Genomic DNA, 16,068 nt, shown 5'->3' with positions numbered 1-16,068 from the left:
ACCGAGTTTCGATTTTCAATTTCATTGGTAATTTGTATTCATTCATGTTGTTTGTTCAGGTGGTTGAAGCTGTTTTAAAGTTTGGCAGCTGTATAGCCAGATTATGAAAACATTGTCAACATATCTAAGACAAACCGTAGGTTTTAAGATAAATGAATCTGGAGCACATTGCTTCAAAACTTCCATGTAAAAGTTAGCAATTGGGAAGATAGTGGTGAGCCCATGGCTGTACCTTCTTTTCGTAGTTAAAAATTATTTTATGAAGTAACCAGAAAATAGTACATGTGCAAAGAGAGCTGTAATATTTGTTCTGTAAGAGAAGAATTGTCACTGATTGGGACATTTGTGTAAAAGGGCAGAAACGTCAAAACTGACTAATAAATCATCTTTGCTGAGTGTTATGTTTTTAATTTTAATTTTGAAGTGTTTTGTGTTCTTTATGTAGGAGGGGATATGACCTGCCAACTTCTTGGATGCTGGCTCTAATTTCTTGGCTAGGTAATAATTAGGGCTATCTCTACTTTCCAGTATTGGCCAAAGTAGAACATTATGCAGATATACCCCGACTTAACTTACGCCATCCCGACTTACGCGAATCCGGAGTTACGCGGTTTCCTATATGTACGTATTCCCGTTCCACTTCACCACAAGTCATATGTTTCCGGTGCCGGCCGCATTCGCCAGTGTCGCACATGCTGTGAACAAGCACTGACGTGTTTTGAGCGTTCTCCATTCATACATGATTTTTATAGTCTACAAACCTTGCAATTGTTTAATGTTATGTTCTTGATACAAATTTTATCACATAAAAAAATAATAATGTTGTCCAAAAGAAGCAAGTCCGATTCTGATATAGCTAGCAAGAAAAACATAGACTTTGGAAACAAAACTCAATTATTAAGGATTTTGAAGGCGGAATGAAAATTTGTGAGCTAGCAAAAAAAAAAGTTCGGTCTACATGAATAGCACATTAAGAACAATCATAAAAGAAAGGTTTACAGATTTTGGAGGACATAGATTCTAAAAGGAAACAAATTGTAGCCACAAGGCAAGGAATAAAAAAATCATTGGCTTGCTATGAAGAAATTTTGCACGACAAGAAAAAGACATTGTGCCGTCTTAGATTTCATGAAACGATCGACATAGAAATAACTTTCTTTTTTTATATATGAAAAACTACAATTATGAATTTTTTTTTTAATTGAAATATTTACAATTAAATAATTTTCACTGTGGTTTATATGTGTGTTTCTTTTAATGACAATTATGAATTATATTTCTTAAAAAAAAATAGGTGTGTTTGTAAACCTTTAGTCCCAATTAACTAATATTTTGTATGTTTGTATATATAAATTACATGCAAAAATAAACCCCGAGTTACGCAAATTCGACTTGCGCTCTTTTTGTAGGTCCCACCTACTGCGTAACTTCGGGGTATGGCTGTACTTGTGAACTTTGAGAACACCGTAAATTCTGTGGAAGTGTGCATAATTTATTTGTATATATGTGTATACCCCAGATGATGACCTTGATATAAAGGTTGAAACATTGGCTGATTATTTTGGTTTATATTAAACTGAAGTTTTACTATAATTCAGTAGTTGGTTCCATAATTTAAAAAAAAAAATATGTCATATACTACCTTCATATAATTGTTACATTTTATGTTTTTTAATAATAAAATATGTAGACAAATACAATAAATATATAGTAGAATTTCAGAAGAACAGATGTGGGTGTAACTTTTGCAGCAGTGTCAACTAAGGTTAGTGTAATCATGTTAATTTTCAGTTATCTATTTTCTCTTAACATACACTGGCTTCATTGGGAACAGTTCAGCCATATTTATCAGCATTTTACTGTTAAAGTATATGGTATAATGATTATGTATTAAAAACATCTTTCATATTAATAACTGACATTCTTGTGATTGCCAGTTTGATTTTAGTAGTACCTTAGTTAAATAATGCATGTCAGATTAAATTATAAAAATTACTTATTGTTTTTCTCTTGGTAGTGATATAAAAATTTTGTGCTAGTAGTATTAAACATTTCCAGATTTTGCAGTAAGTTTTGTACTATATGTTTTTTGGTGGATTCTAAGTTACTATATGTTTTTATAGTGGATTCTGAATTATGAAATGTAATTATGTGAAAACATGTTTTTAACAGGATATGGAAAATAAAATCCGCAACACTTTGAATGAAATCTATTTTGGAAAAACTAAGGACATTGTTAATGGTCTAAGGACAGTGCAGTCTCTTTCAGATGAGAAACAGCAAAGAGCTTTAAGGAATGATTTAGCTCAAGCATTACAGAAACGACAAGTAAAAAGTGAAAACTGATACTGTCAACTTTCACTTTCTATATTCTTATACTTTTATCTTTCTGAACTTTTAATTTAGATAAGAAAATTATGTAAAGTAGTTAAGATGTTTGCTACATATTCTGTTCTATATATTTTATATTGTATTCCTTTAAATTTATGGAGTTCAACAGAGCTGACTTGCACTGCATTGCGTTGCTGACAAGATTTAAGCAGTTTGTTTCATGTTTTGCTACTGAGTTTTTGTTAATACTTGATAATACAGATTGGTATTTTTTAATTGAATACATTTTCAAAAAGCAGAATGCCCAAGTTATATCATCTTAATTATCTTTTTTGCTCTATAATCTGTAATTTCTAAAAATCAAATATATATATAATTTATTAGGTATCACTTGTGTTGTAAACCTCTATTTTGAGTAATTTTATATTAACTGTCCTTTTATTATTCAAAGTTCAATTTTTGCTGTTTCTAATTTTTTGCTTGAAGTATGTCTATTAAAGTTTAATTCTTTTGTACTTAAACTATGAGTTCTGTTAAATCATGGAAGTTTTAATGCTAATACCCAGTTATTTGTGCATTGTTTGATTAATTATTATCCTAAAATTGCTTAATGATAAATAGTATCTAGCAGGCACAAACTAGCTGCTAGATTACTCTTTTGAACACATACATTCCAAATAGTTATTACATTTTCCCTCCATATTTCTGATATAATAGTTTCTAATTTCATTTCTAATATAATAGTTTCAATCCTTTCTCCTGTTTTAAGACACTTTCTTTATTACTTGTTTTGTATTCTATGAGGAGATGGAGAAAAACTGCAAAAGAAATCCTTCATATAGATTAACTTAGATTTTAAAGATGAATGCTTGAAATTAAATTAAGAAAAATTTTGAATGGCAGTGTGCAATTAAGGATATTGAAAAGTTAATAAAACTTTAGGGTAAAATTGCAGTGTTGTTATTATAAAAGAAAGTGGAGCATATTGCTCATTGCAATGTACCTATACCAGAAGAATTGGTATTCTTTTTATTTTTAAGGATTTAAAACATACTGATTGAAGCATACTTAATGGAAAAATGAAGGAACCTTATTTTCCAGTATTACTCCTGCGGTATAACTAAGGTCATTTTCAGGAAATTGTACTATTGCCCCAAAAGGACATTAACAAATGTATAAGTGTAAAACAGAAATGTATGTACAGCACAAATCGAATGGTTGTCACTAATATTAATTACATAAGTGTTGGCTAAATGTAAATGCTCAAATAGAATTATTTGCTTGCAGATTATGTTAATTCATTAAGGACTCAGCAGCTTCTCTGAATGCTCAGACTTACATCATGGATTACAGCCTTCTTTTCCACTCAGTTCTGTGGTATGCTAAGCCAATCCTGTCTTCTCCTTTTATGGGAGGGGGAAAAAAAAAAAATATATATATATATATATATATAGTTAATCCAAAATATGGAATTGGTATTGCAAAAAAACAGTAGCTATTTGCAAGATAGTCATTTTGATCTTTTATAGGATGAATGAATTAAATAAACAATTTTTGATGGTCTGAAAGCTGCGTTGACTATATTGTGAACATTTGATATCACAACAGTACCGTATAAGTTTATCAGTAGTTCTGTTATTTCTATATAGACTTCATTCTTGTAGATGTAATATTCTGAACAAACTTGGAGGACTATTTCTATTATATCAGACGAATATAAATCTGGCATTTACAAGAGAACACTGAGAATTCCGGTTGAACATTGGATTAATCACAGAACACATGGAAGAAGGTTGCTGTGATCTCTAAATATAAATCCAAGAGATTTTTCAAAGAAGCTATTGAGATCTTAAGAAATTAATTAATCCACACAATGATTCAATGTTATTTAGGATTAAAATAATTTGTATTCAAGTTTATCAATACTTTTATTTGAGAAAAAATATTGTGTATATTACAGCTGTTATTGTTGGCTGACAAGTTTTAGTGATGATAGGGTCAAGCTAATTTTGTAAGCATGGCACATTTTGATGAAACATAAGAAATAGACATGTACATTGGTATTCTTTGGTATAATTCCCTAAAATGTGGTCTACATCATGAGTTTTATTGGAAATAAAGATTCTTTTATCATTATGCAATCATATAATCCATATGATTTAAATCATTACAACTGTCTAACTTTGAGCAAAAAAAAGAAAAAACTTGGCATTGAGAGAGAGATATGCAACAAATTATGTGTTCTAGTAATATCAGTACTGAAATACATTAGTTATGACTGCTATATCACTTTTCTTATATTCTATATTTTCTTATATTTACTATGTCATAGTAAATATAGTGATAAGTTATCTGATTTCTGAATCTATGATAATTTTTTTATTTCCTAAAAGTGCAGATTTGATCTCATTTTCAATCATTAATGAAAGAAGGAACAAATGTCATAATGAGGCACTTTTTTTAATTATCTTACATCTGCTAAATTTATTTGCAAGGTGCTATTCTGGTAGATATAATTATTAAATTTAGCATTCATTGTGATATAATGAATTTTTATTAATATATTTCATATATTGAATATCACCTATAAATAGTTGAAGAATGGTATCAGAATTTTGCATATATTAAAACTGAAGTTGATGATCGATATATACTTTTACATAATTTCGATATGTAAAGTAAAATAGTTTTTTCTCCTTGTTTTGTGAGTTTGCTTAATTATACACAGAAATCAGTTTATCCTGAAAAAATGTAAAATGTTTTCTATGCTCATTGAATATTTTATGCAAGAGATTAAATGATTATCAACATTGTAAAGATTACTAGTAGAAAAACAATCTTGACTGTAAGATAATATTTTGTGTTGAATTAAAAATGTCCACCCACAGAGGTGCTAAAATATTGAAGCATTCCAGTTCTGCAATAATAGTATCGATCCAAATGAATATAAAAAATAAAAAAAGTGTTATATATTGAATTATGTATTTTGAAAGTTTTTTTTTTTGGATAAAAACATTCATATGTTATGTTACCTGTATTGTTAATGTTTTTGTAGACTACTAGAAAATAATATAAGTTCCCAAGTTATGAACTTGCATTCCCATGACATTCAATAATGCAGCTTAGAACCATAAATTTAATTTACCTTAGGCACAGCGCTGGTTAGCATCAAGAGCCAAGCCACCTCCCAAAGGCTGATATTTTAATTATGGGTTCAGTTCAATTATAATTGAACTGAACCCATTGTAAATACATACTTGAAAAATCATATATCCCCAATACCAGTGTTGAAACAAAACAGAAAAAAAAAAATTTTTTTTTTTTCTTCATTAATGCACAATCATTTTATTTCTTGGATTAAATCAGTAGGTGATTTAAACCAAGAAATAAATTTTCTTTCATTTAACAAAAAAAAAAAAAAAAAAAAAAAAATACACGACTGAGGGTATGTATAATATCAATTCCTCTCAATGCTAACCTCTTTTTTTCATATTGTGAACAAATACATTAGTTTTCCCGAAAGTATTGCCAAATTAATACTGAATGGAAATAGTGTTTCTTCTCTCCCCCCCCCCCCTCATAGATCTGGGATTTTCCTATTTTGAAACGAACATGCCAGTTCATGAATATTATATAATTGACAAACAAAATACATTCTTCATCATGGCTTTAAAAGTTGTCACAGAATTAATTCTAAATAACCATAACGTATAGATTGAACATATGTTCAAATTAGTAACATGTTAATACCTATTCGAAATTTATTATGTACAAATGTTCATACTTGGGACCTTCTGCATGCTTTTTTTTTTAAATAGCTTTTTAATGACACTAAAGTTTATAAATTGAATTTATAGAAAATGATAAAGCATTCACCTTAATACCTTATTACAAAAATATAGGAATGATCATGTTGAAGAGCAATCAGTAATTAGAAGAGTTGTTAGTTAATATTCCTATCTGTTAAAAGTTAACTTAAACTTTTTATTTACTAAAAATATTGATACATTTTTTATATTGCTTTTGCAACTCAAATCTGTTTTAACATCAGACTTCTTTTGTATGCTTATTAAATCTGAGTTCTTGTTCAAGAGATTTCTGGTATTTTAGTATTGCAGAGCTGAAAATTTTATTAATTAGATACTTTTTGTACACTAAATTTAGTTTGTACATATTTTAACATATGTAAACAGTTATATACATATGTTTCACCTTTTATTGCTAATTAACATTTGACAATATGAAGGTTAGTGACTTAGAAAGAAAAGTAATGTTTCTGAAATGTTCGTAGGTTCACTTCATGATTTCTTTCTAAAAATAAGGGATGAAAACATCACTGAACTGAATACAGTTGGAAAAAAATAATCATTATTATTGTTGCACTAAGTTTCCCAATTTAATCTTAATTATCAAAATGACTAATTTTGAAAAATTTGTAAATATAGCAACCATTGTATGTTACATGTTTGTGCATGAAATATCCAGAATAAAGTTACTGTTTTATATATGATGCAATATATATGAAGAAAAAAAGTGAAATACAAATTATCAAAGGCAGGTTAATTATAATAAAATACAAGGTATAGCAAAAAAAAAAAAAGTGCACACACACACACACACACACATATCTCTTTGGGGGACAGTATGAGGTGTGACAATTTAATTCCCAAAACAGCCTTATAGTGTCACCCATGTGGTGATTTGGTTGGAGTCACTTGAGCAATCATGTTTGTACATGTTTTAACTAAAGTGTGTGCGTAAACCTCAAGCCAATAGAGTGTAAACTTTGGTGTAAAAAGGTGTGGTTTCTTGGGGCTGTTGAAAGTGGCATATGGTATGGATGCTGGGCAAGAAGATGTGAGTGACAACCCCAGAAGTGGGCAGCCAAAAACAAAAATGACAGATGCGAACAGAGTAAGAGATTTGGTACCATCTGACAGACAATTAAGTGTGCTATTAATGGCTGATGAATTGCAAATGAATCGAAACAGTCAGGGTAATTTTAACTGAAGAATTGGGTATGCAAAAATTTCTGCAAAGTTTGTGCCTCAGATCTTGACAGATGAACAGAAGCAGTGGTGGCTTCAAGTTGTGACTGATCTTTCTGCAAATAAGCACATCATTTCCGAGAGTAATTATGGGTGACAAAACCTGATGTACAATCCTGAAACAAAACACCGCATGCAGTGGAAAACCAGGGTTCGCCACATCCGAAAAAAAAAGCACGCATGTCACGTTTTCAATTTAAGACCATGTTGATGTGTTTTTTTGATCACAAGGGGATATTCCACTATGAATTCATTGAACAGGGACAAACGATCAACCAACAATGCTATTTAAAGGTACTGAAACGATTGAAATTCTGTTCAGAGAAAAAGACAATTGTGGCCTGACAAGTGGATCATCCATCACTACAATGTGCTAAGCCACAGTGTGCTGATCGTGAGAGTTTCTGGCCATAAAATTGATTACTGACTTAGCTCCCTGTGATTTCTTCCTGTTTCCAAAATTAGATTATGCTAAATGGACGAAGATTTTCTGACATCGCTGATATCCAGCATAATGTGATAAAGGAACTCAAGAGTATTCCGGAAAAAATGTTCCAGGCCTGTTTCCAAAAATGGGAGCACCATCTAAATGCACAAGGGGACTACTTCGAAGGCAACAGTAGTCACTTATGTATAGTTCCGAACATAGGTTTTTTTACAGGTGCTTTCCAGGAATTGTCACACCTCACATATGAAAGAATGGAATCAGCAAAAACTGTTTTTTTTTTTTTGTTACTCATTCTCTGATTGTTTTTCTGTACCATTACAGCTTTATAATGACTACCTATTACAACAAGCTACCTTGATTATAATAGGTATTCAGTTATAATAGATTTCCTTACCATTTTCTAATGCTAAATTTATTTCATATGTAATGTGTTGTACGTAATGTTAGAAAACAACCGTTCAAATATGCTTGTTTCAAAACTTGTTTAGGCAGTTAATGTGGCTCAGTGACATTGCTTTTCCCAGTTTTTGTTTTTAGTTTTTACATGTAATCATACACCTTATTGTGCATTTGGTGTATCCAGTAACCAAGTTATTGGGACATTAGAATCCTGCAGGTGAGATAGTGAATGTTATTAAAAGGGCTGACATGCGCAGAAGTGTCGAAGGGTTGGCCCAGTCTTTCGTTGTCACAGTACTCATGCGCGCGTCTCTTGAAACTTCCATATGTTGACATTCGGACATGGCGTCATACTTCTCGCGTCTTTTGAAATTGCCATATATATATATGGGTCGACAGCGTTACATAATGACGTTATGCGCCACATTTTAATAAAGACTCATGGTTAAGTTATTACAAATAAAAGATTAATACAGAAAAAATTAACATTTCTCTAAGTACAATTTCCGTAGAAAAACATGTAAAAGCAAACATAAATTACATTCATATCATGAGAGATTTTACACTACCACACATCACAAAAATTAGAGGTCATCAGCACTCTCAAACATAGAGCCCTAACAGTTTGCTCCAATGAGCAGGTGCTGAAGAAGGAATTTGAAATTATTAGCCAAACGTTCATAAAAAAATGGCTAAAAAACAGTTCACAAGACCATCAAAAACAAATAAGATTAAAGAATGCCGTGCCATTCATTAGTGGAATATCAGAAGAAAAAAAAATTGAACACAACATTAAGGCAGCTTTCAAATCACCTGCAAAATTAAAAAGTATGATCAGCTCGTCCAAAGATTCTCTTCCCTATTTTGCCACCCAGGGGTGTACAAAATTCAGTACACCTGCAACCTACCATACATAGAAGAAACAAGACACACCATTCCAATAAGAAAAGACGAACACAAATGCCACATTAAATTCCTTCACTAGTTAAAACAGGCCTGTCAGACCATGCACTTCAAACATACCACAGAGTCAGTTTGAAAAGGCACCAAGTCCCTACATCACACTAAAACCTGGTTTGAAAGAACATTCAAGGAAGCTCGTGAGGTACTTCCTAATCTCAACAAGAATGATGGATTAGTAATTCCAAGAATCCATCCACAACCGATATAGCATCAGAATATGATGGCAGAACTCCAACATGAGAAAACCTTAAGATAACATTAGAGACCTGTTTGATGCAGTTCCACTAATTTTTTAAGCATCTACTGTATATATATATATATATATATATAATATCTACCCTATAATATAAAATGATAAGCTTTTTTTGTCAAGTTATTTGAAACGTTTTGAAACTCAGGGGCTACCCTGAGTTTCAAAATTTGAGTCATCAGAATTCAAGGAGAACAGGCCTACCAGTCCGGAACTCAGGGGGTTGGGCGCCGTATGCTCAATGGGGGGGGGGGGGCGTAACTCCCCTTTCGAGTCTTCAAAATTCGAGTCATCAGAATTCAAGGAGAACCGGCCTACCAGTACAGAACTCGGGGTGTTGGGTGCCGTAGGCGCCAGGAGGGAACCCCCTTTTGGGTCTTCAAAATTCGAGTCATCAGAATTCAAGGAGAACCGGCCTACCCGTCTGGAACTCGTTGGGGGGGGGGCCTCGTAGGCGTCAGGGGGGTAGGAACCCCTAGTATATATATATTATACTAGCGTTGTTCGATAAGTCTGTACAAAGTCTAAGAGATGGCGCCACTATGTATCGAGGTTATTTTTAGTTGCTGTCAACTGTTGGAGGATCACACACTAAGTTTCAGTCAAATAGATCTATTACTCTGGGTTCTGCGTTTATTTGAAATCAAATACCGTAATTTGTGAAAAAAGGATGAGAAAGAATTTCGTGTACTGATTAAACATTACTTTTTGGAAGGCAAAACGGCTCAGGAAACCAAAGCTAAGATTGATATACATTATGATGATTATGCACTTTCGATTAGAACGGTTTCTAAGTGGTTTAGTAACTTTTGAAGTGGCCATATGAGCACTGTCGGTGCCATTATTTTGCGCCCTAGGCAAAGTTTACAAGTGCACCCCTTATTTCAAAAACTAAAATGTTTCTAAAATGTTAACCTTTTAAAATATTTATCTTAACTGAATTTTAAATAGCGGTAAGTTCAAATCATTTAAGTAAGGAACAAAAAAGAACCAAGAGTTAAATAGTAAAATAGTGTGATATGTGAGGGATAAGGAAAAAGAATCGATACCTAAATCACATATCATTATTTAATTTTTATATTTTAGTAAAATATGAATTAAGTGTAGCGTGAAGTTTTACGCCCCTTCATGGCTTTCGCCCAAGGCAGTGCTTTGGTTGCCTAAATGGTAGCGCCGGCCCTGCATATGAGTACAAGTGACGCTGAACGTTCTGGATGTCCTGTTGAGGTCACTACTCCAGGAATTATTGAAAAAAATCCATGATATGGTGATGGATGATAGAAGAGTGAAGGTGCGTGAAATTCCTAAGGCAATTTCTAATTGCCTAATAATTGCTAAGGCATCTAAAATGACCGTACATAATATTAGCGTACATAATATTTTACATGTGAGAAAAACTATCCCAAGATGAGTGCCGCGTTTGCTCACACTGGATCAAAAGCGTCGACGTGTGAACTGTTGCAAGAATAGCTTGAAGCTGTTTCAACGGAATCCAGAGGAATTTCTGCGCCGTTTCATAACAGTAAATGAAACATGGATTCATCACTACCAGCCTGAGACCAAGGAACAGTCATAACAATGGGTTGCAAGCGGATAATCTGCACCAAAGAAAGAGAAAACCGTTCCTTCAGCAGGAAAGGTTATGGCCACCTTCTTCTGGGATGCTCGTGGCATAATTTTCATTGACTTCTTGGAAAAGGGCAAAACAATTACCGGAATGTATAATGCGTCTTTGCTGGATCTTTTAAATAATAAAATAAAGGAAAAACGATCACACTTGGCGAAAAAGAAGATTCTTTTTCGCACCTGCTCACTCTTCTGCAATTGTGACTGCAAAATTGTTTGATTTACGCTACGAAGTCCTTTCGCAATCCCCCCCCCCCCTTTACTCTCCAGATTTGGCTCCCTCGGGCTACTATCTGTTTCCAAACATGAAAAAATGGCTGACAGGAAAGAGTTTTTGATCAAAGATGAGGTGATTGCCGAAATAACTGCCTATTTTGAGGAGTTGGACAAATCATACTATATGGATGGGATCAAAAACCTCGAGCATCGTTGGACTAAGTGTATAGACCTCAATGGAGACTATGTTGAAAAATAAAAAATGTTTGTCCCAAAAAATTATGTTTTCTTCGTTTTGGCACGGACTTATCGAACCCAAGTATTTATGATGTATATAAAACATTTTAATCAATTCTTTATTATATATATATATATATATATATATATATATATTTAATTTCTTTCACCAGAGGTCAGGCTAGTGTAAACAATTAAAGCGTTTGGATTTAGCTTATGTTAGTGTCATGTAACTTGTGTCCTGTGCATATTTTCCTGATGATGACCTCAATATAGAGGTCAAAACGTTGAGTGTTATTTTCTTAATTGTAAGTAAAGTAATTACTCCAACACGAGTGTTTTGTTTCCATAAATTTTAACAGTGAAAAGAAAATAGAAGACAATCACAAGGATCCTGAGAAGGGAGAGAGAGAGAGAGAGGCGACTCTTTACCCTTAGTGGAAGATAACATGCTGGAGGGTTTACTGACCCAAAAGAAAGGTACCAAGTTATGTTTTCAAGATCCTTGCGGTTGGTTTAGATAATCCAAGGTTGTAAAAGAAAAGGATGGAAATTAGTTTTCATGGACAACATGATCTCCATCTGGCATGCTGACAACTGCAGTATAACAAAACCTACCTTCACTAGATGATACATAACATCGTGGACTCAGTTCATCATTAATAGCAAATGGAAATCATTAGTCCGTTTTATAACCAAAGTTGCCAGAGTAGTTGGTGTATCTGCTCTTTAGTCAAAGCTGTGGGTTAGAATCCCACCGTGGCTATGGATATTTCGTGCATTTATTTATATGGGAGATCATCATCATCATCATCATCCTGTTTTGAAGAAGTGAATTTGGATTTCTGAATTATCTAACCATTTGGCCACAAACACACACAGTACTCATACTTATGTACAATAGGCTAATAGCCTTTAGCGGATGGGTAGCTAAAGCCAACCGAAGGTGAGAAACCACACCAGGAGAAATAGTTCCAGAATATTACATTTCTACCATTTGATGCCAGAGTGTACCCTCCCAACTTCATCTTTAGGATGATGCACTGGGTACTTTCTCGGCATCCTCCACATCCACACTGCTCTGATATTTGAAGAGTAACCTTAAAAACAAACTCTCAAGTAACATCGTTATATGAATAGAAACACTTTAAGAATGGACTGTTCAGAATAGAGTATAACAGCAGATGATTATTTGTTCAATAAACTATAGTAGTTAACACTAAAGGTCGACTAAGAAACATCGGTATTGAACATCAAACGACTAAAGAAAGGTTGCATAGAGTGATAAATACTGGTTTTTGTTATTCGGGTACACATAAGCACGAGGATACGGAAACAAGAACACGTAGGTATGGACTTGTCATTTTTCGTCACGACGATGGAAGTAAGTGAAAATTAACCACTTGAAAAATGTTTTCCTAATACGTTTTAGAACCTTTTACAAATGGAACAAACAGTGTGACCTTTCTAACGTCGTTCCCGACCAAGTACACCCATGTTGACCAAGAGTATGTGTACCATATCACAGAACGCGCACGTGAAATCTGGGAATGGTTAGACCAGTGTTTCTCAAACTGTGGTCCGCGACGATGGGACAGGTGGTGCGCAGGCAGACTTAAATTACTAAATATATATTTTTTAATTATCTAAACAAAACAAATTAAAATTGAATAAGTAAGTAAAACTTATTGATATAAAATGGATACTTAAAAAAATATATAGCGGCAGAATGACGAATAATAAAAGAGGGGTGAGTGAACAACAATATAGTTCTATTACTTCCGCCTTCCTTTGCGGTTTTGTCAGATTTCAAGTGAACATGTGTTATCCATATTTCAACCAATTGCTTGTTGTTTGTTGATTTTTATTATTGAAGCTTTTCCTCTTTCAACCAAGACTCAGTATATCTTTAGAAGTGCTAAGTGATACTTGGACAAAGTGAGTCGTGAGTTTATCCTAGTATTTATATATTTTTCGGAAACATTTTTTAATAATAAAAAAGTGACGTAGAACTAGGACTTTGAAAAGAAAAGAAAATGAAACAGGTGATGCTAACCCTAATTGTGATATGTTACGTGTTGTAACAGGGAGAAAATATTTAAAGTAGAAGAAACAAGCAGTTCAAAGAAAAAATACAGTAGGAAATATAACAGTTCATATTTGGAATTCGGGTTCTTGGTGTAGAGATGAAAGTGAACTGAAACCTTAATGTGTTTTTATGTTATGAAGTATTGTCGAACGAGTGCATGAAACCTGCGAAACTCCGAAGACATTAGGAACTAAACATTGTGATGTGGAAAATAAGCCAATTGAATTTTTTCAGCGACGCTTAGGGACATTAAATCTTGGGAAGATGTAGTTTCGGCCATGGGTTCGATTAATAGCAAGGCACTGGAAGCATCCTATCTCTTAAGTTTGCGCATAGCGAAAACAAGGAAACCTCATTCTATCGGGGAAAATTTACTACTTTCGGCTATAATAGGTGTGATAAAAACTGTTTGGCAACAACTTACTAAAATATGTTGATTTGATTTGATTCCTCTTTCAAATGACACTGTTGGTCGCAGAATTAATGAAATGGCAGGTGATGTAGAATCTCAGTCAATCGAAAGAGTTAAGAAGAGCCCTTATTATGCGTTACACATAGACGAGACTACTGATGTTACAAATGATGCGCAGTTAACATGCTACTTAAGATATGCGCATGATAACAACATTCATGACGATATTCTGTTTTGTAGAACTTCGTTATTCCGAACAACTGAAGCAGAAATTTTTTCACACTCTCAATAATTACATAAGCGCCTCCGTAGCGCAATTGGAAGAATGACGGGACGTTGCGCCCTTCGATTAGAAAAGGCCTAAGCTGATTCTCGTCATGACGGGAGGAATCTTTATATGGACCTTTTTCAATTGAAGGTGGGTTAACCGATCTCATACGGAGGTAGCAGGGTTTTTCTCCCGGAAACTCGGGTTTTTCATCCCGCATACAGACAAATCGGCCCCTCAGAACACACGCAATTTACAGACAAAAAATACTAGATGTGGTTGTGGGCAGTAGAGAGGTTCTGTGTAGTAGTGGAGACGGAGAGTTGTAGTAAGTGTCGTCCCGCGATGTCGTTCGGACTCCTTGGAGGTGTCACGAATAATAATAATAATAATAATAATAATAATACAGGATCCAGTGGGGGAAATGTATGGGCTTTTATTCGGATGGAGCTCGTGCCCTTACAGGCAGACATAGTGGGGTTGTTTCTATGATCAAGGAATGCCACCAGACTTTAAAACTGTGCTACACAACAGCGTAAAGGTAGTTAATTTTATTAAGGTTCGACCGCTAAATAATTTTGCTTCATTCTGAAATTCGCTGGCTTTTCAGGGGCAAAGTACTAGCAAGTTTATTTCAATTAAGGCACGAAGTTTTATGTTAGTAAATGAACGTAATTCTGATTTTGCATCGCTCCTTTTTTGACGATGCATGGTTATCAACACTGTCCCATCTTTCAGACATTTTTTTTCGAAATTAAATGAACTAAATCTCTCCCTTCAGGGAAATTCTTTAACTCTTCTTCATGCCTACGACAAAATAAAGGCATTCGAGAAAAAACTGGGTGTTATGGATTAGTTATGTAAAAGACAGAAAATTTGCACACTTGCACCAATTCACATTGGAATCCTTTTTAGTGGAAAATGATATTTTTGTTGATTCTGAGTTTCTGGAAAAGGTTTGTGACCATCTCAAAACTCTGAAACAGAATTTTGAAACATATTTTCCGAATAACTTTTATAAGAAATTTCTGTGGGTTCGCAATCCATTTCAGGTTTACAGTCACGAGAACGACCTTTCGTTATCGGAAAAAGAACAATTAATTGAGTTTTCAAGTGACAGCGGGTTTAAAATGCAATCTCGTGATCTTAGTTTGGCTCGATTCTGGATCTCGCCTTCAGTGAGAAGTGAATTCTCCGAATTATCTGAAAATGCATTGAAAAATTGTTCTGCAGTTTTTCTACAACCTATCTTTGTGAGAAAGGATTTTCATCGCTCCTTCAAATAAAAACCAAATACAGAAATTGTCTTAGTGTGTGCCCATCTTCGACTGAAGTTGATCAATATTGAGCCAGGTACCCAGAAACTCCGCAAGTGCCGAGAGTTCAATGAGAAGACACTTTTAATCGTTTACTTCCAGTTACATAACTTAGTGGTCCTTAGAATTGTTTTAGGCATTTTACTGGTTCTTGGGCTTAGAAAGGTTGAGAAACGCTCATCTAACTAATTCTCCTGGAAAGTCCGAGTTCTTCACATCTAGACAGAATGTAAACAAAAATCTTTCTAACTAATGGGCAAATATTCTGACTGTGCTATGACGATGGTAATTTAACAGATGCATTCTGATTTCTTTTGACACTCAAAGACACTTGACTTTTACAGAGTATCCACACCATATGCACTTTCGAATGTGTTTCACATGAGAGGGTGTTCGATAGGGATAAATGAGGAGGATGTATAGTTGGCATCTGAAGTTTGAATCAAAATTGTCTGACTGGTTGTT

General features: G+C 33.7%; 1 protein-coding gene across 1 annotated transcript in view; it reads left to right on the top strand.

Moving 5' to 3' along the window:
* The window catches only part of cpb (F-actin-capping protein subunit beta), a 102,951-nt gene extending 96,110 nt beyond the window's left edge, over window positions 1-6,841 (top strand). Inside the window, exon 7 of the mRNA XM_090399478.1 lies at window positions 2,173-6,841. Coding sequence (XP_090255604.1) covers window positions 2,173-2,346 — 174 coding nt within the window. The 3' untranslated portion in view covers window positions 2,347-6,841. The remainder of the gene's footprint in view (window positions 1-2,172) is intronic.
* The last annotated feature ends 9,227 nt before the right edge of the window (window positions 6,842-16,068 follow it).

The sequence above is a fragment of the Typopeltis vanoorti genome, chromosome 1 (genome assembly GCF_054136105.1).
Source record: "Typopeltis vanoorti isolate ZY-2024b chromosome 1, IOZ_Tvanoo_1.0, whole genome shotgun sequence".
Classification (NCBI taxonomy): Eukaryota; Metazoa; Arthropoda; class Arachnida; order Uropygi; family Thelyphonidae; genus Typopeltis; species Typopeltis vanoorti.
This window is presented reverse-complemented; position numbering and strand designations above follow the sequence as displayed.